General features: G+C 45.1%; 1 protein-coding gene across 1 annotated transcript; it reads left to right on the forward strand.

Annotated features, from left to right (window-relative positions):
- The first annotated feature begins 3,879 nt into the window (after positions 1-3,879).
- On the forward strand, positions 3,880-12,791 carry LOC309394536 (TNF receptor-associated factor 2-like). The gene is made up of 5 exons (XM_081957858.1): positions 3,880-4,154; positions 6,239-6,296; positions 6,822-6,920; positions 7,914-8,033; positions 9,715-12,791. The coding sequence occupies exons 1-5, from the start codon at positions 4,003-4,005 to the stop codon at positions 10,393-10,395; spliced, it is 1,110 nt and encodes a 369-aa protein (XP_081813984.1). The 5' UTR covers positions 3,880-4,002; the 3' UTR covers positions 10,396-12,791.
- Positions 12,792-26,185: the final 13,394 nt, after the last annotated feature.

A 26,185-nucleotide genomic window follows, 5' to 3' on the forward strand; every position in this document is an offset into this window, starting at 1 on the left:
ACCTTCCAACTCTACTATTGTATTGTATTGTATTGTATTGTATTGTATTGTATTGTATTGTATTGTATTGTATTGTATTGTATTGTATTGTATTGCCGGGCTACAGAGGGGATGTAGCCCCTTCCAAATGAGATGATGGGGGATACCTGTGGTTTAGTGAAGTGTTTCTTAACCTTGATAACTTTAAGAAGTGTGGACTTCCAACTCCCAGCTGGCTGGGGAATTCTGGGAGTTGAAGTCCCACAGGTTTTAAAGTGGACAAGGTTGAGAGGCTGATTACATCGATAGAATCCAAGCAAACATGGTTCAGACAACAAGCTGCGGTTAAGCAAACCATCTTTCAGAGTCTCTAGAGATTCTCTGTCATTCAGGTCATGGTCATCCCAAAGGTGCTTTTTTTTTTCCAGGAGGCAACTGGACTTTCTCGTTTTTGAAGATGTTTCGCTTCTCATCCAAGCAGCTTTCTCAGCTCTGACAGGATTCCATTTCCCACTATCCTGTCAGAGCTGAAGAAGCTTCTTGGATGAGAAGAGAAACATCTTCAAACAGAAAAACAAGAAATTCCAGTTGCTTCCTGAAAAAAAAAGCACCGTTGGGACATTTTTCAGTGTGATATAGGAACTGATCCGTTTGCTTTCAAAAGCGGGCATCACAAGAATAAGCTCGTGACCAATTTTAGCCATTTAATTATATTTTTAGTAGTCGCTCCAGTGAAGATGAATAAAATCAGCCAGCGAGTATAGAGGTTTTTTTTTTTTTTAGCTCTCTTCTCTCTGCAAAGTTGGTGAAAAGGGGGGAGTGGGTTGAATCATCCACTCATAGGGGAGTCTTTCCAATAATACGGCTTATTTATTTTGCAAACCAAGAATTTTTTTTTTAAAAAATACAATGAATCATTTCCACGAAACAATAATAAAAAACAGCTGTGCTCAGATATATTGCCAGAGTACTCTTTTTCTTTTCTTTTCCCTAATTTCTCCGGAAAGCGTTAGAGATACAAATGATCTGAGGCTCTTATTTCCTTTACAAAAAGCAAAAGGAAATTAGTTTCAGTGAAACTATCAGCTTGCTATTTCCAACTTGTGCCTGTGAGGGCTGAGGTTTTTTTTTCTGACTCACATTTATAATTATAGGCTTACCCTATAATTAACCTCCAATGTGTGGCTTGAGTGTCTTGATTTTATATAGGCACAAACCAGACTGAGATGTAAAGTTAACAACCTTCATCAAATTATCATACCATTCCAAATAACTGACCGGGTTGGATAATTTCCTTATTGCAGGTGCTTTACACTGAAAAATTCAGTGATCAAAATCATTGACCTTGATTGGATTTCGTCATGTCCAGGCACTGTTTTGAAAAAATGGGGAAATTGGTCTTCCAGTTAATACCTCACCATATGACAATATTGTAAGAATGGTGATTATGGAGAACCAAGACGGGGTACTACTGAGGATGCTTGAGTAGAAGTTGGAAGATCCAAGTTCTAGGTTCTCCTTCAGCTACAGATGCTCCATTGGGAACGGTGGGCCAGTTCTTCCCACAATGGTCTAGTGATGAAAATGTTGGGTTCACATTGAGGAGATCCAGGTTCTAGGTTCCCCTTCAGCCACGGAAGCTCCTTTGGGAATAGTTGGCCAGTTTATCCCAAAATGGTTGGCCAGTTCTTCCCAAAATGATCTAGTGGTGAAAATGTTGGGCTCACATTGGGGAGATCCAGGTTCTAGGTTCCCCTTCAGCCACGGAAGCTCCTTTGGGAATGGTGGGCCAGTTTATCTCACAATGATCTAGTGGTGAAAATGTTGGGTTCATATCGGGGGGATCCAGGTTCTAGGTTCCCCTTCAGCCATGGAAGCTCCTTTGGGGACCATGTGCCAATTCTTCCTTCTCAACCTGGTCTAGTTGTGAAAAAAGTTGGATTGACACCAGGGAGACCCAAGTTCTAGGTTCTTCTTCATCATGGATGTTCCCTTGGGAACGGTGGGACAATTTATCCCTCAATGATCCAGTGGTGAAAATGTTGGGTTCACATCAGGGTGTTCCAGGTTCTAGGTTTCCCTTCAGCCATGCAAACTCTTTTGGGGACTGTGCGCCAGTTCTTCCAGTGTTGGTCCAATATTGAAAGAGTTGGGCTGGTACCAGGGAGATGCAGGTTCTAGGTTCCCCTTCAGAAACAGATGCTCCCTTGGGAACTGTGGGCCAATTCTTCCCTCTCAGCGTGGTCCAATGGTGAAAATGTTGTACCAGCACTAGGGAGACCCAGGTTCGAGATTCTCCTTCAGTTACAGAAATTCCCTGGGGGTCTCTGGGCCAGTTCCTCACCCTCAGCCTGGTCTAGTAGTAGAAGTGTTGGGATGGCACCATGGAGAACCAGGTTCTAGGTTCTTCTTCTGCTACAGAAACTCTGTGAGAGAACTTGGGGGTCCCTCTCTCACAATCAGGACCCAGTGGGCTGTAAAAGGGGAAGATATTGAACTAGCAGTTAGGAAACACCTAATCCTCCCTTAAGACAAATGCTGGCTGGGGAATTCTGGGGGTCCCTGTATACAACTTAAAGCTACCAACGTTGAGAACAATTATTCTATACCTGTATCCAGATCAACCAGGCTGTACCAATATTATTGTAATGAGGACAGGCTTTCTAACCTAAAATTCCACAGTTGGATGACAATGATGATTTGTTAGATTTAGTAAAGGCAATTTGTTATGGCCATCCACTCCAAAATATGGTGTAATTCACTAGCTCAGGGGTCAGCAACCTTAAACACTCAAAGGTCCTAACCAAAAGTCCCCTGTTCATTTCTGGAGCCGACCGGAAGATCGATTCCCCCATGCTAGAGTCTCTTCCTAGTGCGGCATCCCTTTTCCTCTATCTGTCTTAACCAAAAGCCCTAACCCTAACCCTATCAATTGTAGAGCCAATTGGTGACAGGGAGCCGCAGAGAGGGATGAAAGAGCCACATGCAGCTCCAGAGACTAGCTGAAATAAGCTTTTGGGGTGCCCTGCTGCCACAGAATGGAATGGAATCAAACGGAACGGAACAGAACAGAACACTATTCTTCTGAAGCCTGGTCGCCTACCGCCATGTCAGCTAAGGACAATGGGACTTGTAGTACAAAGGGTATATCACCTGGTCCGGAGATGAAAGTATTAGAAGAACACCCCACCCCTGGGAGGTAGGATAGTGTGAGGGCAAACCAGCCTCCTAATCGATAGGAGGAGAGCCAATCCAAGGATTGGCGACAGGAAGGGCATCCGGCCACACTCCTCTCCTTGCAGTTGCCGGGATTCCACTTCGCAAAGGGATTATGGGGTCGTTAAAAGAGGATGACGATGAAAGCGAGACCAAGGTGGCCAGGGTCTCTCTCTCTCACACACACCCCGCGCGCCTTCGCTTCCTGATTCCCCACCCCCACCCCTGCGAGGTAGGACAGCGCGAAAGCAAAGCAGGATTCGCTTTCTTCGCCCAGGCAACCCACGTTTCCCACGTTGCGCCCTTCGAGTTCTTTTTTCCCCCTCCCCTGTTCCCCTCGCCTAATTTCCCCTTCCCGGATTGTTAGATATTCGCTTTTCTTTTTTCTTTCTTTTTCCCCCCCAAATCCTCCAAGCGGCATTTCCCCCATTGCTCCGTCTCCCGTACGTCTCTCCCACAGTCCGGGCAAGTCGAGGCATTCCCCCCCCCGCCCCCCACGTCAGGTTCCGCCCCGCCGTCCTTTTTCAGCACGCAACCTCAGGCGGCTGCCCCGACTACGAAGCTTGGCTCCGGGCCCTGGGATTCCCTTGTGCGTCGTTGGATGACTCAGACGCCCAGCGGCGGCGCCTTATATAAAAACTCTCCGCCTGGTTGCCGGCGGAGTCAGATTACGCAGCCGAACGGGAGAGAGAGGGAAGGGATATAGAGAGACAGGTCGCTTCATTGATTGATTGATTGATTGACGGGCGGCAGATCGATCCGGAGCCAAAGTTGGAAGCTTCGCGGAGGGACCAGCTCGGCTCGTGGATGATGGGAAAGCTCCGCGGCTCCGTGATGCCCATGGATCCTCTGGGCAAAGCCGGGCTCTTGTGCCAAGCGTGCGGATTCCTCTTGGTCAACCCGCAACAGGCGGAATGCGGGCATCGCTACTGCCGGAGATGCGTGAAAGGGCTCTTCAGGTGAGGGGCAAGGAGGATCTTAAGGTGGGTGGGTGGGAAGGCAGGGAGAATCGCGACCTGGGGGTGCCCGTCGTCCCCTTCCCCACGGCCCCCCACTCGGGCTTTCGGACTACAACCCCCATCATGCCCAGCCAGAACTCGAAAGGGTCCGGCATGCGGGCGGAGAAGGCTGAAAATTGTACTGGAAGTATGTCCGGCGCGGGTGGGTATAGAGGGGAGTCGACTTTGTACATCTGGATTTGCCGGTTGGGTTGCGTTGCGTTGTGTTCCTGGGGACACAAATTTGTGCCACGGATTTTCTGACTTGGCAAGTTGATGATTAGACTAGATCGACGTTTCTCAACCTTGGCAGCTTGAAAGTGGGCGGAATCCAATTCCCAGAATAGTGCTCTTCTTATCGGTAATAGTTGGCAAAAGAACCCTTTTAGTTCCAAAGGGGGAAATCTTTGACCTCTTGGACGCAGTTGTGTGTGTCCTTTTCTTAATGGTAGCTTAGATAGATAGATAGATAGATAGATAGATAGATAGATAGATAGATAGATAGATAGATAGATAGATAGATAGATAGATAGATAGATAGATAGATGATAGATAGATAGATGATAGATAGATAGATAGATAGATAGATAGATGATAGATAGATAGATAGATATATGATAGATAGATAGATAGATGATAGATAGATAGATGATAGATAGATAGATAGATAGATAGATAGATAGATAGATAGATAGATAGATAGATAGATAGATAGATAGATGATAGACAGACCGACTGACCCCCAAGCTCAAAAGTGATTGATTGGTTATATTCCATCAAGTCGTTTGGCATTTCTATGGGTCACAAAGATAGATTTTTCTCTGGATGGTATTTGGTTCTGATCTTAAAAGAGACTAATGACGTCAGCCACCCTTTCTCTGGTTTGGAATGAGTTCTGAATTAAGTTCTGCATTTAAAAAACAACAACCAGGCATTTGCCTGCTTAATATATACATCAGATTTTGGGCTAAATTCCTTAATTAATTAATTACTACCTTAATTACTTCTATGTTCATAGTAATTATTAAATCATAGTTATTAATGATGTTATAAATATATAACTATAATTATAACAATTATAATTACAGTACAATCTATCTTCCTATTCCCTACTCTTTTTGTTGTTGTTATTCCCATGTGGTATTTATAGAGTCTGTATTTTCATAAACTGTATTTACATTTCAAATATAAATATAAAAATACAGAATCTATTTTTTTAAAAAAGCTCTCTCCTGTTCTGTATTCAAATGCCCTGGTGGTTTTTAATTTGACAAATGAATTAGGTTTTCCTCAGAATTCTGCCCTTCTGTTGGGTTTTATTGCTGGATGCCTTGAGCATTATTTTTATTTTCCTGGTTAAGAAGGCACAGACCCAAAATAAAATAGATTTGATAAATCAAATCACAAAATGGAGTTATATTGCCTAAGTCAGGGGTCGGCAACCTTAAACACTCAAAGAGCCACAAAGGTCCTAACCGAAAGCCCATAGTTCAATTCTGGAGCTGACCAGAAGTCCAGTTCCCTCACCATAGAGTCTCCTCCTAGCACGGCATCCTTTTTCCTCTACCTGTCCTAACCGAAAGCCCTATCAATTGTGGAGCCGACCGGAAGTCCGGTTCCCCCACCATAGAGTCTCCTCCTAGCACGGCATCCTTTTTCCTCTATCTGTCCTAACCGAAAGCCCTATCAATTGTGGAGCCGACCGGAAGTCTGGTTCCCTCACCATAGAGTCTCCTCCTAGCGGGGCATCCTTTTTCCTGTACCTGTCCTAACCGAAAGCCCTATCAATTGTGGAGCTAGCCAGCAACCCGGAGCTGCAGTAGAGGGATGAAAGAGCCACATGCGGCTCCAGAGCCGCAGGTTGCTGGCCTCTGGCCTAAGTATAAAGGAAGAGCAAAAGGATAAGTGGAATGACACGTTGAAAGATGGAAGCAGTAGGTGGTTGGAAGGGTTTTGTGCGTGACAAGAATCCTTTCACAACTGTCCCCAGTTCTGTTGTTAGATTTTTTCCCTCAGTTCACCATTTCCTTTCTTTTCTTCCTCAGGGACTCAGAGAGAATAGTCTCCTGCCTTACGTGTAAGACGATCTTGCATCTCAAAGAGGTGAGTTTCAACATAATTGTCCTCACACCTGAACAACCTTAAAAGTTGTCAAGGTGGGAGATCCCCTGTTCTAGAGAATTCTTTCTCCCTTGGAAATTAGCTTAGCCGTGTTAAAGTCAGAAAATGTAGTGGAGCTAGATGGGCTAATGGCTTGTTCTTGCTGTGTCTCCTGATCAGTGGTGGGTTTCAACATTTTTTAGAACCTCTTCTGTAGGTGTGGCCTGCTTTGTGGGAGTGGCTTGCCAGCCATGTGACTGGGTGGGTGTGGCTTGCCAGCCATGTGACTGGGTGGGCGTGGCCAACTTGTAAAATGTGGTGAAACTCACTTAACAACGCTCTTGCTTAGCAACCAAAATGTTGGCTCAGAGACTCTGGCATTTGAAGCATGCAAGTCTTAAAGCTGTCAAGTTACAAGACCCTTGCACCCCTAACCCTTTAGAAAAAAAAAACCTAGGGATGGATTTAATGTTACCATGATCAACTCTTATCATTGTCATCTGACTCCTTGAATCTTTCACTTTTCAGTTCCACTGTGACAAAGCAGCAGAGAACGATGCCCTCGACACACAGATCGCCTGCCCAAATTTTGACTGCAGGTGGACGGGAACTTTGAAATCATACCAGGTATTTTCAATGAATATACAGTCGTCCCTTTCATTGCTTTTCAATCAGCCCTCAAGTTCACTGTTAAAAAAGATATTAATATCTCATTAAAATTTAATGCGATACTGGTTATGAACTGGTCCATAAGTGTAATGGCAATTTTCATAATGAATAATACCGCTAATGCCATGAAAAATATTGGTAATAAAACTCCCAACAGTTCAGATTCAGAATACAGCTAGAAGGGACCTTGGAGTTTATCTAGTCCAACCCCCTGCTCAAGCACGAGAGCCTATATCATTTCAGATAAGGGGATGTCCAATCTCTTCTTTAAAACCTTCAGAGATGAAGCACCTACAACTTCTGAAGGCAAAGCTGTTCCACTGGTTAATTGTTCTCACATTTAGGAAGTTTCTTCTTAATCCCAGGTTGCTTCTCTCCTTGATTGGTTTCCATCCATTGTTTTTTGTTTTGCCTTCTGGTGCTTTGGAAAATAAGTGGTCCCTCTCCTCTTTGTGGCAACCCCTTAGATATTGGAAGATTGCTATCATGTTCCCATTAGTCCTTCTTTTCTCTAGACTAGCCATACCCAAATCCAACAACCATTCTTCACATGTTTTAAATGAAGTAATCTGTTTAATTTCCTGGATTATTATTTTTTAAAATCACATATTTTCCTTGAAGAAAGGGCTAGAGCCATGGGACAATTCATGAAAGAAAGACTGGGAAAAGTGTATCCTAGATACAAACTGATGTATTGTTGTTATGAAGGCATTAGCTTATTAGTAGCTTATTTGGCTACTAAAGTACAATTAATGTACAATTCTCTGGCTACTAATGTACAATTCCCTAGAATCTTTGCCAGGTGAAAGAGTTAAAACCTTAAAATGTGTCTTACCTGGACTTGGAAGGTTTTAGAACTTCTTAATCTGGTTTATGTCTCAAGAATCGTGATCAGGTGACAAAAACCCTGACTCCTCGTTTGAACTGTGCTGTCCTGATTTTTAATTTTAGGAGCATTTATGCCACCCTGAGGCCCCCAACGGAACTACAAAAAACGCCACTTTGATTCCTGAAGTCCAAAATGAGAATAAAGAGAAAGAAGCGCACTGGAGCGTCACTGCCCCTATTATGGTAAGTGACTGAATTAACTTTGAAAGCCTAATTCTTTTCCAATGCATTGTTCAATTGGTCAGTTTTAAATGAACATTACGGGAGGGCATGGATGCTAATTGAAATGGTTTTGTAAAGGCGTTGGACCCATTCATGGAGAACAGCGGTGGTTTCACCTTTTGTTACCACTGGTTCGCCCCGTGTGCGACTCCGCTCGCTTCCCCTTCTGCGCATGCGCCTGGCCTTCCGCGCATGAGCTTTGCTCGCATGTGCGCCTGCCATGCAAGCGCCTGGCCTCAAAAACGTGCCTAAATAGGATGGCATAGTGCAGTGGTGGGTTGCTCTTACCGTCGCTACCGGTACGCTGCTCGTGGTCCATTCGTGCACGCGGCAGACGTGCGCCGTGCATGAATGCGCACCCCACCACCCCTGCGACATCCAGCTGCTCGTTGGAGGTTGTGCATGCACCGCACCACTGTGTGCGCATGTGCCCAATTGGCTCTGTTGCTTCAAAAACAAGTATGGGACACGGGCCAAACGAGCCACCGTATCAGTACGGTGGCCGCTGCCCCCAACTACTACCAGTACGGCTGTACCGGGCTGTACCGGCAGGAACCCACCACTGGCATAGAGCCAGGGTGGGTCGGTAGGCCCATTTGCCATTTCCACTACTGGTTCAGGTGAACTGGTCTGAACTGGCTGAATATCACCTCTGATGGAGAATGAGAATTCATGGAGCCTCAGAGGAACCAGATCAGGGGGTCGTGTAGCTTCTCGTCTATTGCCTGTATCATGGTGGGATCTTAAATGCCAGTTTCTGGGAAGCAACAATACCAGAGGTCACAGCCACAAGCCATGAGCTCTTGTCAATTTTGTTTTAGTTAGTTAAAAATGCATCTGGTTGGCCACTATGTGCGCCCTTCATATATTCTTAAGATGCCGCTAGGTTCCAAAGAGAACCTAGCCAATTGTAGAGAGAAGCACTGTAGAAAGATTGAAGAAATGTACTTTGAGGAACCTCAAGAGAAAATGAGGATTTTCAATCAAAATGTGGAAGCGCAACATGAACAAGTGTCACTCATAATGCAATGCTAAGAGAAAAGGTGATTTTATTGTAAGGTCCTATCGATTTAGTAAGGGACATATTGGCTCAGTGGCTAAGATGCTGAGCTTGTCGATCAGAAAGGTCGGCAGTTCAGCGGTTTGAATCCCTAGCTCCGCATAACGGAGTGAGCTCCTGTTACTTGTCCCAGCTTCTGCCAACCTCGCAGTTCGAAAGCACGTAAAAAAATGCAAGTAGAAAATATAGCGACTACCTTTGGTGGGAAGGTAACAGCGCTACATGGGCCTTTGGCATTTAGTCATGCCGGCCACATGACCATGGAGACGTCTTTGGACAGCACTGGCTCTTCGGCTTTGAAACAGAGATGAGCACCGCCCCCTAGAGTCGGGAACGATTAGCAGATATGTGCAAGGGGAACCTTTACCATATTAATTTAGAAACTTCATGAGGTTATGCTTAGAGAACGGGTGATTTTATTGTAAGGTCCTATTGGTTTAGAAACTATGAACAAAGCAGATGAGTCAAGAGGAAAACAGTTGCACTTTTGAGAACAATGGCATGAGGAGAGAGAACTGTCTTGTCTTTGTGCCTCCAATTTTGGTTTCTTTTCCCCTGATGTGATCTTATCTTTTTCTGTAGGGCGGTCCTTCACTGAACATCGATGCTGTCCAGCTGCGTATGGAGGCCCTGGAGCTAATGGTTGCCTCTTTGCGCCGGCAGCTGAATCAACAAGTCTCCAATGTGAAAACTCTCCAACACTCCTGTTCCCAGTATGAGGAGTTGCTCAAAATTTCTCAGGAAACACATAATAGTCCTCATGGAGCCAAAGGTTTTGGACCCTCCGTGCAAGAGCTGGCCAGCACTGACGGAATCTTGATTTGGAAGGTAGAGAATTTCTCCAAACTCCTGAAGGATGCCAAAAGTGGGAAGAGACATTCCATCTTCTCTCCGGCGTTCGCCACCCATCCTTTCGGATACCGCCTCTACGTCCGACTGTACCCTGATGGAGATGGTGTAGGCAAAGGTGGCCACCTTTCGCTCTTCCTGGCTTTGGCCAAAGGGCCTTACGATGACGTTCTGCCTTGGCCTTTTCGACAGAAGGTCACCTTCTCTCTCTTGGATCCCACACGAAGGAAGTCACCCCTGATGGAGACCTTCCTCCCAGATCCCCAGAGCACCTCTTTCCAGCAGCCTCATCAGAAACTCAATGTGGCCAGTGGAAGTCCTCTATTTGCCAGCCACGCTGAGATTCCCAGCTACCTCAAGGATGACACGCTCTTCCTCAAAATAGCGGTGGATCTGACGGGGATAGACATTTAACGCTGGGAAAGAGATGGAGAGATTTCTGTGGTCAACCTATGCTGCATTTCCATTACTTTCGATACTTCCATTTTTTAAATCAAATCTCTCTTTTTTTCCCTTTACTACCACCCAACTGTGTCAACCACAATTTCTTTTTCTAAACAGAGCGTCAATGGAGCTTCTCAGGGTCATCTGAAACCCTACTTGAAATCATAGGAAATCGGTCCTTCGTTATCCTCAGACTGAAGTTGGGCGTCCATTAAACATTTCAGCCCTCATGGGATTTTTATGGCCAGCTATTGGAGAATGTCTGTTAAACGCAGAGAAATGTGGGATCTGTTTTTCAGTGGTCAAGGATGTCAAATCATCATCATCATCATCCTCTTTTAATGACCGCGTAATCCTTTGCGGGGCGGAGTCCTGGGTAACTGAATGGAGCTGAGTGTTAACTGGCCAGATGCCCTTCCTGTCGCCAATACGGAGTTTTATTCAGAAGATATATTCTCAGTGTGCCCAGAGTGAGAAATATCTGCCTGTGAAATATCTATGAACTCACAGCCTCCTGGTTGTTTTGTGAGTGTTCCACCTCTAGGCCATCGCACCACTCGTCAAGGATGTCAAATGCCTTCCTATAAATATCCAATCCTGAGTAATAACTACTATATTTATCTGGGAAAAAAGCCCAGCTTCCTCCAGATCAGAACATTACCATGGGACAGTTACATTGAAAAACCAGGAAGATCAATTTTTGCTATCTGTTAACCTGTGATGTGGCAATCCAAAGTCATGTTCCTTATGGACAAAGTCAAATAATTTGTAAAAATAATAATAATATCCAAAGTACAGATGTTGAGCTGTTGAGATGTTACACTGCTTTCAGTTTGTTAAAAACTGAACATTTGGCATAAAAAGATGAAACAGAAAGATTTTCCACTGATGACCCTTTATGATAAGTTATTATGTATGGGAATTACAAAAAAAAATAGGATGTTTGCAGTGGTATATTGTTACTTGTGTATGTGTGTATTTGAGTAGCGTTTACCTATTAAATATTAGCATGGATTGAAGGAACCTGATTGTTTTAAAACACCAATTTTAACTGTTAATTATATCCATAGCACAATTTATGGAAAAGGGACTTTGCAATAACAACTAAGGATTTTAAGATATATTATCCTTAGTCATGACATTTTTTTCTACCTCGCATTCTTATTTATTTACTATTCTGGTATTTATTATATAAGAGTACCTTTGTACTGATATGCAAATAAAACATTAAAGCATATTTATATGATTGATGAAAAGTGTTTTATGTTGACTATTAGACAAGAAAATACTGGAAATATAGTAGCGAATTGATGTTTGATTTTGCTTTTCCACTAACACTTAAATCATGGTTTTAAACCATGATTTTTCTTTAATGTGGTTCTTGGATAATTGTTAAAATAGAGAGGATCTCATATCATCCAGGGTTTCTGTTATTTTTCTCTAAAAAATATCTTACTGTGGGAAATTTAGAGCCATTAGTTCTTCCAGTCTGTTATGTGGTATGGGAAAAAGGCAGATTTCTTGGCTTAATCTGGTAGCATCAAAAAGATTAGTTACAAGGACATCAGGCCAAAATAAATACCAGAATTTGGCAAAGAACGGGAACCAGAATTCTCTTTTGGATTCATTATCACTATGGCTGCTTCAGTAATTGACATTCATAGATATACAGGTAGTCCTTGACTTAACAACCATTTATTTAATGACAGTTTGAAGTGACAATGGCACTTTAAAAAGTTACTTATGACTGGTTTTCACACTTACAACTGTTGCTGCGTTTCCATGGTCACATGATCAAAATTTGGATGCTCGCCAAACTGGCCATAAATATGGTTGCAGTCTCCCAGGGTCATATTATCCCCTTTTGCAACCTCCTGACAAGCAAAGTCAATGGGGATTCGCTTAACAACCATGTTACTAACTTAGTAGAATATAGAATAACAGAGTTGGAAGGGATCTTGGAGGTCTTGTAGTCCAATCCCCTGCTCAGACAGGAAACCCTACAGTTTCCCGTTAAGTGAATCCCTTAAAAACGGTGGCAAGAAAGTTGTAAAATATGGCAAAACTCCCTTAACTGTCTCGCTTAACAACATACATTTGAGGCTCAGCTGTGGCCATTGTCACTGTGTTTATTTTGGTTTGCCAGCTGTACCTGCATTCTGACTTATACGATAGACTGAACTGTTTCTTAGTTGTGCTGAGATTTTTTATTATTTTTATTTTAAAAAGACAAAACAACACATACAGAACAAGAGCAAGGAGAAGAAGAAAAAAGAAACACAATTTCATCAAGCATGTCGTTTGGTTACAAGTTTTTGTGCAGCGGTTTTTACAATTAAGAATAAAGTCACTGATTATCCATTAAACATAGTTAAATGTTTCATTGAGCATTGTGTGTTCAAGTTACCATTAATATTCTTTCATTTGTGACAACCCTTATTTCCTTACATCCATAATTATCTACTAGGTAACAATAAGTCTTTATAAAATTATATCACCATTCTCTAAAAGATAAGAATAAGCATTAAGTCAAAAAATTCCCATTAATTCATATTACACATTTCTACTTTCCGTTAACCATAGAATTTCCAATCATCCACAACTCCAAATATAATTTTCCATTATTAATTATCAATCCATGTAGTCATTAAGTATTTAAATCTCTCTCTATATATCCATTATTCATTACATCATCATTATTCCATTTTATATTATAAAGTCACCACCTACAATCATACCTAACAATTTAAATCATCTCACTCTTATACATTAAGTACATTATTATTCTTATATTGTATAAGTAAGTAGTCTGTTTCATAGTAAAAAATTAACATATATAAAAAGAGAAAAAAAATTTCACATTAAGTGTAGCTTTCTATTATTATTACATATAAGATAGGATAAAGGAAAAAAAAATTTCATTTCCAGGTTTTTTTATCCAGCCATTGATAAAACAAATCCCATACTTTATAGAATTGCTCATCCTCTAGTTCTCTAATTTTAAATGTAAGTTTACTCATTTCAAACTGTGCTGAGATTTATTGTGCATGCCACAGTTCTTATCTGCAATGATTTACTGCGCAGGTCACACATTCTTTCTTAACTTTCACTTCTGATCTTTTGTTCGCCTGCCAAGGGAGGTAGGCACAGAACTCTGCCAAGATGTAATTAATTCAGTTAGCAAGTTTGCATCTTTACTTTCTTTTATATTAAAATGTTTTTTTTTATTAGATCATGCTTCGGGTTTATTTTTTTGCTTATTCAAGAAGTATACTTCGAGGAGAAGCCTCGATCCATCATCATTAATTACAAAGGGTTTAAATTACATCCCTAACCGCCATAAGTCAAGAACTCAGTTTCCCAAATGCTTACGACAATATGATATTGCTAGGCTCGAATTAGAAATTTCACTCTAGGTATGACAGATTCAGGATTGAGGCAGATCTCAAGCGGGCTGAACACAAAATCAATTTCCATCAGGAAAGCTTTTTACCTTGAATCGATACACTGCTTTGCATTACAAAAGAAAGACCACTAATTGCTTTCTAATTTACAATTAGTACAACCCCCCCCCACAATTTGCAGTCATATTAGAATTAGAATAGAGCTGGAAGGAACCTTGGAGGTCTTCTAGTCCAACCCCCCCGCTCAAGCGGGAGACCCTGTACCATTTCAGAAAAGTGGTTGTCCAGTTTCTTCTTAAAAGCCTCCAGTGATGGAACACCCACAATTTCTGAAGGCAAAGCTGTTCCACTGATTAATTGTCCTCACCGTTAGGAAGTTTCTCCTTAATTCTTAATTTGCTTCTCTCCTTGGTTAGTTTCCATCCATAGATTCTTGTCCTGCTCCTCTGCTGCTTTGGAGAATAGGCTGATACCCCCTCTACTTTGTGGCAGCCCCTCAAATACTGGAAGACTGCTATCATGTCATCCCTAGTCCTTTTTTTTCTCTAGAGCAGCCAAACTCAAATCCTGCAGCCGTTCTTCATATGTTTTAGTCTCCAGGCCTTTGAGTTGCTCTTCTCTGAACTTTTTCCAAAGTCTCAACCTCTTTTTTTGTCATGTGACCAAAACTGGATGCAGTATTCCAGGTGTGGCCTTACTTACTAAGGCTTTATAAAGTGGTACTAATACTTCACGTGATTTTGATTCTATGGCTCTGTTTATACAACTCAGGATTGTATTAGCTTTTTTGGCCGCCACACTGCTGGCGTAATACCGCAACCTGTCATAAATATAAGTGGCCAAAATGCAATCTCTCTGGGGGTTGTTTTTCTGACCCCCCCTTCTCGTATACCAAAGCACTACGAAACAAGGTCTCTGCAAGATGTTTTATTTACACACAGTTTAAACCTTGGCAGCGATCCAGTACAGACAACACCTTGGCAGCAATCCAGTAGAGTCAATACCTTGGCAGCAATCCAATACAGACAACACCCTGGCAGCAATCCAGCCTGCCGAGGTAGGACACATACTTGAGAGCGTCTCCAACTCTAATGATAAGTTGATTCCTACAAAACAGCTTTTGGAAAGTCCTTCCTTAAATAGCCTTGAGGGGAGTCTGATTAGGATCACCTGAGTCCAATCATCTCTTGTAACTGCGTGGTTGTTCTCTACGTCTATCAGCTCTTCTTTGCCGGGCATCCAGAAACCACTCCCTTGTCTCCTCCCCACTGCTCCAACGCATGATGTCAGGAGCACACTCCCTTTGGCTTTCACCACTGCTCCATGCGTCAGGCGCCTCCTGGTGGCCAACCAGCCTCTCTGATCTCTGCTCGGAGTCGGAACCCTGTCCAGGGTCCTCCACATCTTCCAGAGCCGAGTAATAAGACCCATCACTGTTGGAGTCTGGTTGCAGCTCCAACGGCTCCTGCTGGGTCACAACAGGGTTGTATGAAGGATGGCAATCATAATTTCAAGGACATGTTGTAAATAGCTTTTTAAAAGGTTGTTGTAATTTCAAAGGGTCATTAACACACCGATCATAACGAGGACTACCTTTATAGCTATTTCTTGACTTATGATGATGCTTTCAGCAACCATTGGAAGTTATGATGGCGCTAAATGAAGGGACTTACAACCCTTGTGTAATGTTACAGCCATTGCAATCCCCACCCCCGATGGTCACATCATCAAAACTCGGGCACACGGTAGCCCATCCACACTTATGACCACAATTCCCTCACCCACCTATCTTGCTCCCACCATCTATGTCCTTTTGCCCTCTGCTGCCCTAAGTCCTACTATCCTAGCTCGCCTGCCATCTTCTTGCTCCAACTGCCAATGAGGCATACCCAGCCTGGCTGCTAGGCCGTTGCGGCTGGCTTCATGTGCCAAAAGAAGAAGAAAAAGCACAAAGCAAACTTAAAATGGAGTGTCACCATTCTCCCGGGCTTATGGGGCTGGTTTTGGAAGGTGCAGAAGTAGGAGCAAAACAAAACAAATAATAAAATAAGCAACCCCCCCCCAAAAAAAAAACGAAGCAGCCTGTTCCCTCAGCCAGAGCACACCAAAATGCTGATTTTGGCTGTGCGTGCTTGACTGGATCTATAGCCATGATGGTGAACCTATGGCACAGGTGGCACAGGTGGCAAGCAAGCCGTCAGCTCCAGTGCACATGTCAGCCAGCTGATTTTTGGCCTTCCAGAGGGCCAGGGGAGGCCGCTTTTGCCCTCCCCAGGCCTTAGGAAAGCCCCTGGAGCCTAGGGAAGGTGAAAAACAGGCCAAACGGGCCTACCAGATATTTGGAAACAATCATTTCTGAACTTCTGGTTGGCCCATTGCAGTGGTGGGTTGCAGGCGGTACATCCCGGTACAGGTGTACTGGAGCCTGCCCGGAGCACCGGATACCATTCCGGTACGGTGTTCCAGAGGGCCCACCCACCCACCTGAGCTCCTTACCGGTCTTTTAAATCTTAGGCGCTTCCGTGCACGACGCATACAGCACCTTCCGTGGAGCAGCTGGAGCGTTGCGGAGGCTCGCGGCGGCGCTAAGATGCATGCACGTGCTGCATGCATGTGCTGCATGCATGCACGCACGCACTGAGCGCATCCATGTAGACGCCGCTGGGCCCGTTCCAACCATACTGGTTGGAAGGGGATCTAGAACCCACCACTGGCCCATTGGGCGTGTTTTCCACCCTCCCCATGCTCCAGAGTGCTTCCTGGAGTCTGGGGAAGGTGAAAGCAGCCTTCCCCAGCCCCCCCGGATCAAATACCAAGCTCAGCTTGAAGGCGAGCAGTGCATACACTTGTGGGATGGGAGCATGTGGGGGGGGGTGTTGTGTGTGCATGCCAGTTGTTAAATCCTTGAGGCTACAACGCCATTGACTATCATTGCTGGCTCCTGATTGTTGAGACACGAGCAGCCAGCTGGCGGGAGAATGCAGCCATTCTATTGGTTCAGCGTCTGACACCTCAAATATATAAAGGGCTGTCAGCTGTCAAATGCTGCTGTTTGCCGGTTTGAGGTTTACCTTACATTTTGCCTTGTTAAACTGTTAATAAAAGTTGTGTTAGCTTCAACCTGCCTTGCCTCAGTTCCTGCCTGCCTCATTCTCCCTATAGAACACTGGCGACGAGGGTGGGATCAGGACTGAGGTAAAGGAAAAGCGAAGTCACTAATAAGAGCAGCCTCAAGTCACTGGCGATGAGACTAATTCCTCAGTTCCGTCCTTCTAAGGATGGCTAGTCTACCAGCATTCACAGCATTCAGCCCAGCCACTGAAACATGGGATGCCTACCTTGAGTGGTTCGAGTGCTTCCTGGAGGCAAACGACTTCACCGGTTTCTCCAGTGGCCGTAAAAGAGGATATTTTCTCAGCGCATGTGGCCACGAGATGTTTGGAACAGCCAGGGCTTTAGCAGCCCCTCAATCTGTCCATTCGATGCCTTGGGAGACTCCTTTGGAGAAAATTAAAAATCATTACTCTCAAACTCTCTCGCGCATAGCCAGACATTATGCGTTTAGGCAGAAGACCCAGAGAGAAGGGGAATCTTTGAGCAATTACATGGCTTCCCTCAGAACAGTGGCCCTGCACTGTGTACTGGATGATGTCTTGTTAGAACAGCTGGTCTGTGGTATCAAAGACCTCAGACTTCAGCGACGCTTGCTGGCACGAAAAGAGCTGAGCCTTCAGGCAGCCGTGGATGAAGCCACGGCATATGAAATTTCGGACAAATCTACCACAGAAATTCAGAGATTTCTGCCACCGGCCACCCATGCCAGCAGGGCCATGCTGTCTATCACGAAGAAGATGATGAAGAAGACTTCTCTAACGAGGAAGAAGAGATTAGCCGCCTCAAACTGGCCACCAGAAAAAAGCGGACTCAGGCTGATCTTTTACCTCAGGCGGGCTGCCTGAGTTGTGGCGGGAACCATGCAGGGTCAGTCTGCAGGTTCAAAGCCGCAATATGCCATCGGTGTGACAGGAAAGGACATTTAGCCAAGGTCTGCAGAGTGGCCATGCCAATCTCTGACCCACCTCCGGAGCACACCTTGTCTAAACAATTCGTAAAAAGACTTCCCAAACACCGCAAAGACTGCTTTGCCATCGCAAGTGACTAGCAGCCATGCTTCCCTGACCAAGCCTACCCATAAGATATACCTGACTGTGCGCATAGAGGGAGAGCCCTGCAAGATAGAAGTGGACACTGGCTCTTCCAAATCTCTGGTCTCTTGGGCTACTATCAAACGGATAGTGCCCAGCCTGACCAAAGCTCAACTCAGACAGTGCCCACTTCGCCTCAGAGGCTATCAAGGACAGCCAATACCCATTGTTGGTTGTGGCACATTCACCATAGCCAGCAATAACTTTTTGGGGCCTCTTCCCCTCATCATTGTAGATGACCATCTGCCCAGTCTCCTGGGGCTTGACTGGTTCTCTGCATTGGGGCTCAACGTCTCTGGCATCCACTCCGTTGTTCCAGATTCCTTTGCCGCACTGGCCAGCGAGTTCACGGACGTATTTGACAACAGGCTTGGTAAATATAATGGGACCCTCATTTCTTTTAACTTGGACCCCCAGGTGGCGCCAATACGTCTAAAACCCAGAAGAGTGCCTTTTGCTCTTTGGCCCAAGGTAGATTTAGAGCTAGATAAATTAATAGCACAAGGAGTGCTCGAAGCAGTAGACCACTCCCCCTGGAAGACCCCCATAGTAATACCTATTAAGCAAGATGGTAGTATTAGAATTTGCGGGGATTTTAAACGCACAATTAATAAAGGGTTGCAAGCCAACCCTTACCCAGTGCCAGTGGTTGAACATCTGCTCCATTCCTTAGGCCAGGGAAACATTTTTGCCAAATTAGACTTGGCACAAGCGTACCAGCAGCTCCCGGTGGATGAAACCACTGCCATGGTTCAAACCATCGTAATGTACCGGGGAGCTTTCAAATGTAAATGCTTGTAATTTGGGGTTAGTGTATCCCCGGGTATTTTCCAGAGCCTAATGGAGAGGATGCTCCAAGGGCTGCCAGGAGTGGTACCCTATTTCGATGACGTGCTTATCTCCGCTTTGGATCAAGCTGAGCTCGTCGATAAATTAAGAGCAGTCCTGACCCGTTTCCGCCAAGCAGGGCTGAAGCTCAAACAAGAAAAATGTAGGATTGGGGTTCCCAGTGTAGAATTTTTGGAGTATCTAGTTGATTCCAAAGGCATTCACCCTACTCCATCCAAGGTAGAGGTGATTAAGAAAGCCCCCACACCCTCTTCTAAGGGTGAGCTGCAAGCCTTTCTGGGGCTGCTTAATTTTTATTCTATTTTTTTACCCCATAAAATGTCTTTGGCAGAGCCTCTTCATAGGCTCCAGGATTCCAAGACGCCCTGGCATTGGGGGTCTAAAGAAGCCCAAGCCTTTAAGGCAGTTAAGGATATCCTTACATCCAAGTCTTTATTACTGCAATACAGTGATCGCCTACCATTAACCTTGGCGTGCGATGCATCACCTTATGGCATTGGGGCCATTCTTAGTCACATCCTACCTAATGGCTCAGAAGCCCCAATTGCCTATTATTCGCGCACACTTTCAGCAGCTGAAAGAAATTACAGTCAGCTGGATAAAGAGGCCCTAGCTGCTGTAGCAAGGGTAAAGCAGTTTCACGATTACGTTTATGGTCGCTTTTTTCACTTAGTGACCGATCATAAACCCCTCTTGGATCTTCTGGCAGAGGATCGCCAGACTACTCAGATTTTGTCTCCAGGGATGTCCAGATGGACAGTCTTTCTAGCGGTCTATAATTATCAGCTGCAATATAGACCAGGAAAAAACTTGGGGCACGCTGATGCCCTCAGTCGCTGCCCTCTGCCAGTGCCTGTTTTGGATCCTGCTCCTGCAGTTTCGGTCCTCTTAATTGAAGAGTTGGCCATGCCAGTATCTGCCCGAGATATTGCCAGGCTCTCTGCCACAGACCCCATACTGGCCCAGTTTTGGACTGGGTGAGCAGGGGGTTGCCACAGGGGCCAGTAGATCCTGAGTTTCACCCCTATTATATACAGCAGCATGAGTTGTCCATCCTTAATGGGTGCCTGTTATGGGGCAATAGGGTGGTAGCTTCCCCAAAGCTTAGGTCGCCAATTTTAAGTTGCCTACACACTGCTCACCTGGGCATTGTGCGCATGAAGGCTTTGGGCCGAAGCTACTTGTGGTGGCCAAAGTTTGACTAGGAAATAGAAATCTGGGTAGCCACCTGCCAGCAGTGCCAGCAATCTAGACCGGCTCCCCCTTCTGTGCCCATCAGGGAATGGGACATGCCCCGGGCTCCATGGACACGAGTCCATTTGGACTTCGCCAGCCCGTTCTTAGGGCAAAACTTCTTGGTCCTCATAGATTCCTACTCGAAATGGGTGGAGCTGGCACTCATGCCCTCCACCACTTTGGAGGCCGTAATTAGGGTGCTGGGGAGGCTAATCGCGACCCATGGGTTGCCTGATGTGGTGGTGACTGTCAATGAGCCCCAATTCATGTCGGCACCCTTCCAGATGTTTTTAGGCCAGCATGGCATACGACATGCCCTGACGGCCCCATTCTACCCAACCGGAAATGGCCTGGCAGAACGAACCGTCCGGTTGGTTAAGGAGGCATTGGGCTGCCTGGGGCCAGGGAATTGGCACAACAAACTATCCCAATACCTCCTGGCACAGCATACAACCCCGTTTCCAATCACCAAGCAAAGTCCCGCAGAACGACTTATGGGTCATCGGCTCTGGACAACCCTGGACTGGCTACACCCCGGTTATGCATCAGAGAAAAGCCCCCTCACAGGCGACTCCACACGGGCCTTTAATGTGGGAGACCCAGTCTCCGCCCAAAACTATGGGGCCAAACCAAGGTGGCTTCCCAGACAAATCACGCAACTAAGTGGACCATACTCTTATAAGGTCCAGCTCAGTGACGGGCGAATGTGGCGCTGACACATCAACCAGCTCAGATGGCGAGCCACCAGCGCAGCAGACCAACACCTGGTGCAGGCCCAATCCTGCCTCGGGGAACTAATATCGACAGAGGCTGCTCCAGTGCAGACAGATCCGCATGCAACCCCCCCCATGCGTTCTTGGCACCAGGCTTATCTGAGAATCCGATCAGTTCCGCGGCGGTCAAGTTTCCTGCCGACTCAGCTGTGCAGTCTCCTGATGTTCCACAGGACCCTCCACCAGCTTCTCCTCCTTTGGCCAATGCCCCTGAACTAAGACGATCATGGTGGAGCCGACGCCAGCCGGCGTACTTGGCTGACTACGCATGTGCTAACTGGGAGGAGAGGGGTGTTAAGTCCTCGAGGCTATGACGCCATTGACTATCATTGCCGGCTCCTGATTGGTTAAGATGCAAGCAGCCAGCTGGCGGGAGAATGCAGCCATTCTATTGGTTCAGCATCTGACAGCTCTGGTATAAAAAGGGCTGTCAGCTGTCAAATGCTGCTGTTTGCCGGGTCGAGGTTTGCCTTACATTTTGCCTTGTTAAACTGTTAATAAAGGTTGTGTTAGCTTCAACCTGCCTTGCCTCAGTTCCTGCCTGCCTCGTTCCCCCCATAGAGAGGGAGCGGGTGTTGGGTGTGCATGCCAGTGGTGGGTTTCAAATTTTTTTAGAACCTCTTCTGTACGTGTGGCCTGCTTTGTAGGAGTGGCTTGCTGGCTATGTGACCGGGTGGGAGTGGTTTGGCGCTTAGCAACCAAAATGTTGGCTCAGAAACTCGCATTTGAAGCATGCAAGTCTTAAAGCTGTCAGGTTACAAGACCCTTGCACCTCTAACCCTTTAGGAAAAAAAAACCCCAGGGGTGTTCAAACTTGACAGCTTTAAGACTTGTGGACTTCAACTCCCAGAATTCCTCCTCCAGTCATGTTGGCTCAGGAACTCTGGCATTTGAAGCATGCAAGTCTTAAAGCTGTCAAGTTACAAGACTCTTGCACCTCTAACCCTTTAGAGAAATAACCCAGGTGTGCTCAAACATGACAGCTTTAAGACTTGTGGACTTCAACTCCCAGAATTCCTCCTCTCGCTCTTCATTTTGATGATGTGCGGACGGGCGGGGGGAGGGAGCTGGAACCGGTACTAAACGGCACTGTAGATTTGTGGAACCTCTTCTATAGACGAGGTTAGAACTGGCAGGAACCCACCCCTGGCGCATGCCCACATGGGGGTGCGCTTTACATTATGGGTGCCAGCACACCTGCATGCAGTCACACTTGCACACTCACATTTTTGGCATCCAACAACAAAAAGGTTAGCCATTAATGATCTATAGGGTTGCTTTTCTGCCCCTCCCCAAATAGGGGGAATAACAAAGCAGAGCATGCCAAAAGATCCATTTCTGCCATACTACTAGACTATCACACCCAGTGCAAAAAAGGAGAAAAAGCTGAAAGAGGCTTTCACCCTCCTTTTACAGGACAAAGGCCCCAAAAGATGAATAAGAGAATTGTTGGCATTTATTTCTATGCAACTATTCAGCCGGTAGATGGCGGTGTTTACAAAGTTTGCATCTATGGTATATACTGGATGCATGGATTGACTTCCACAGGCCCATGGGTATCTGCCTGGTTGAGGCAGCGAATTCTCCTCCCACTCAGCATGTCAACCGGTTATCGCTGGCAAACGTGCCTATTTTCGTGATAAATTGACATTTTCCCTTGACTCCAAAGTCGTGACCTGCATTTCATCTCCCAGAACCACCCTTGCAGTCTCTCTTCCAGAACTCAACATTTCATGTGGTTGAAGCCAAGGAATAAGACTTTCCACGCCAGGTTTCTCATGCTGCTCTCTGCGCAATGATACAGTTGAGTCGAGAGAAAAATATTAGAAAAAATGGGGAAAGCCCTTACCTTATGCTTGTGCCTCACCCTTCGTTCTCGCCATCAGGACCCACCTCAGAAAACCAGACCAGCTGAACACGAGGATCGGTGGAAGGTCAAACTGGGCAGGATGAGCGGGAGGCTCATCCATCACCATCCACCAGCATTGCCCAAAGGAGATGAAACTACTTCTACTTCTTGGCTTCACTCCTTGGTTACACATGCCAACATTCACTGCCTAGACTCCATTGGATTCTTTTTAACATGAAAAGTGGTTTGACACAAGTGCATCAGAGGTGGTATTCAGCAGGTTCTGACCAGTTCTGGAGAACCGATAGTGGAAATTTTGAGTAGTTCGGAGAACCGGTAAATGCCACCTCTGGCTGGCCCTGCCCCAGGGCTGGGTTCCTGCCAGTTCTAACCTCTTCTATAAAAGAGGTTCCACAAATCTACAGTGCCGTTTAGAACCGCCCCCCGCCCGTCTGCACATCATCAAGATGAAGAGCGAGAGGAGGAATTCTGGGAGTTGAAGTCCACAAGTCTTAAAGTTGTCAAGTTTGAACACCCCTGGGTTTTTTTTCCCAAAAGGGTTAGGGGTACAAGGGTCTTGTAACTTGACAGCTTTAAGACTTGCACACTTCAATGCCAGAGTTCCTGAGCCAACATGACTGGAGGAGGAATTCTGGGAGCTGAAGTCCATCAGTCTTAATGCTGTCAAGTTTGAACACCCCGGGGGTATTTTTTTCTAAAGGGTTAGGGGTGCAAGGGTCTTGTAATTTGACAGCTTTAAGACTTGCTTGCTTCAATGCCAGAGTTTCTGAGCCAACATTTTGGTTGCTAAGCAAGAGGGTTGTTAAGTGAGTTTCACCACATTTTACAAGTTGGCCACGCCTACCCAGTCACATGACTGCCAAGCCATTCCCACCTGGTCACATGGCCGGCAAGCCACTCCCACCTGGTCACATGGCCGGCAAGCCACTCCCACAAAGCAGGCCACACCTACCGAAGAGGTTCTAAAATTTTTTGAAACCCACCACTACCCCACCTGCATCTATTCTCTGCTTCCCGAGTCCCAGCTGATCGGGAGGGAATGTGGATTTTGCAGTATCCTTCCGCTGGAGTGGGGAGAGAATGGAGATAAGGGAATAAGAAATGATACTAAATTATATTTGGGTTTGCAGAAATACCATCCCAATGAAACATAAACTGAGTTTTGAAATATACACCAACAATAATAGAAAAAAGAAGAGAGAGAGAGGAGGAGAGAATGAAAGGAAGATGGGAAAAAGAAGAAAAAGGTAAGGAGAGGAGGATGGAAGGGACAGAAAGAGAAGGAGAGAGGGTAGGAAGGGGAAGAGGAAGAGTAGGAGTAGGAGAAAGGAAAGGGAAGAAGGAAGAGGAAGGAGAGGAGGAAGGAAGGAAGTAAAGAAGGGAGGGAGGGAGAAAAGAAAGGGAAAACAAGGTGGTGTTACAAAAGGCGGAAGGAATGGTAAATAAAGCAACCCAAACTCTATATTATAACCTATTAAATGAAATAATAAATGTATAAAAATGATAAATGCAAAGAAGAATAACTATCATGTGAATGTATACTTAAAATGGTATGTAAGAATGTTAGGGATATAATCCTAGTCTTGGTTTGGCAATGTTTACAAGCCATGATTGTAACAAATGTACCTGTTACTTTAAATGCTAGAGAGATGTAATTGGCTGCTAATTGCTTTAAGTAGCCATATAAGGAGGAAGGAACTATTAGGTCCCCCCCCCCCAGCTATTGATGTTCCTGATTGTTCCTGACTGTTCCTGTATGAGCTTTGTATTAGAGAGAAGACTGTGTATTGAATAGTGGCTAGTCTGTAACTAAGTTACCTGTCTACATGGTGAATTGTGAGTTGAGCAACTGTAACTTCAACGAGGTGTAAATAGACTGTATATACTTCAAGACTACTTATAGTCTGTTTGGAGACTATTTATCCTATTTTTGTTATGCAAGTAAAGCTATTCTTTGTTTTACCTTTGGTGGCTGTGAGTGACTATTCAACGGCTTATTCGTTATTAACTTCCGCTGCACAACTCTAGTCTCCTAACGGGAATAGACTTAACACTGGTTATGGGCCCAGTCTGACCACTGGTTCAAGGCACCATCTGCCCAGAGTACCATTAGTAGCGATAGGGGAGCTGTAGTCTCTGCACATCGCCATAACAAGATAGCTATTTGTGGTAACGAATATCCCTAAGATGATGGCAAAAGAACAGGCGATGAATTTGTCGTCCGTCACCCGGCTGGATGGCACAAACTATGTTTCATGGTCCACAAAATGCAGTCTGCTATTGCGAAGTGAAGGGCTATGGAATGTTGTGCGTAACCCACCAGATGTCTCTGCTTGGGATCCACAGAATGATGATGACGCCAAGAAGCTAGCTGAGTTTACATGGGCCAATGAACGAGCAATGTGCATCATTGGACACATGTTAGCGGACCAACAACTTGTACATATCCGTGGTGAGGAATCAGCTGCGAAGTGTTGGGATACGTTGAGAAGAATATATGTATGTGACACTGTGGGAGCACATATTAATCTGACACGTAGACTGTACAGAACAAGGCTCCAGAAAGGAGGCAACATGTTGGCTCATTTGAACTGCATGAAAGCAATGTTCCAGGAGCTGCATGAGAAGGAGTTAATATTTTCTGAACTGCCACGCCCATAGAACCGGTAGTAAAAAAAAATTGAATCCCACCAGTGAAAGGCATCATTCATGGTTGTCAAAGGACTTGAGGATAAAAAAAATGGTGGGTGCGGTGTGTGTGTGTGTGTGTGTGTGTGTGTGTGTGTGTTTTCCTGGGACCAAGGCAGAAGGAAATGACCCAAGATTAACAATCTTATAAAACCAATACAGACAGAGATCTGGAGAAAATCCTACATACTCTTTCTAAACTGCTTTTCTTACACATAAAGCAGTGTTTCTCCACCTTGGCAACTTTAAGACGTGTGGACTTCAACTCCCAGAAGTCCCCATCCCCGGCCATTCTGGGAGTTGAAGTCTACACATCTTAAAGTGGCCAAAGTTCAGAAACATTGCCTATGTAAGGGATTTGACAATCTATCTATCCCTGAAATCCACCTCACCCCTGTTTGAATTAGGAGTTTTCCTTGGTGATTACTGTATACTTTTGGACGGCTTTGCTGAATTGGTAAATGTTGACCACTAGGGGGCAGTCCTGACCAATTTATCTTTTTGAAAAGATTTATTTTACCCTATTTATTTTAAACAGTATTTTTATTGTTTTTATAATTAGCTCGAAGCAGCAAACACCCTTCAGGAACACCCCCTCCTCTTCCCATTTTCCCCACAGCAACAACCTTGATCTTTGTTTTTATTTTCTTGTATTTTCAGGCATCTTCTCCAGGTTCAAAGGCATCAATAGTTTGCCTATCGTCCGTCTTTAAAGCCCAATGTATGCTTCCATAG

Source organism: Natrix helvetica (genome assembly GCF_964273705.1).
Source record: "Natrix helvetica genome assembly, chromosome: 1".
Classification (NCBI taxonomy): domain Eukaryota; kingdom Metazoa; phylum Chordata; class Lepidosauria; order Squamata; family Natricidae; genus Natrix; species Natrix helvetica.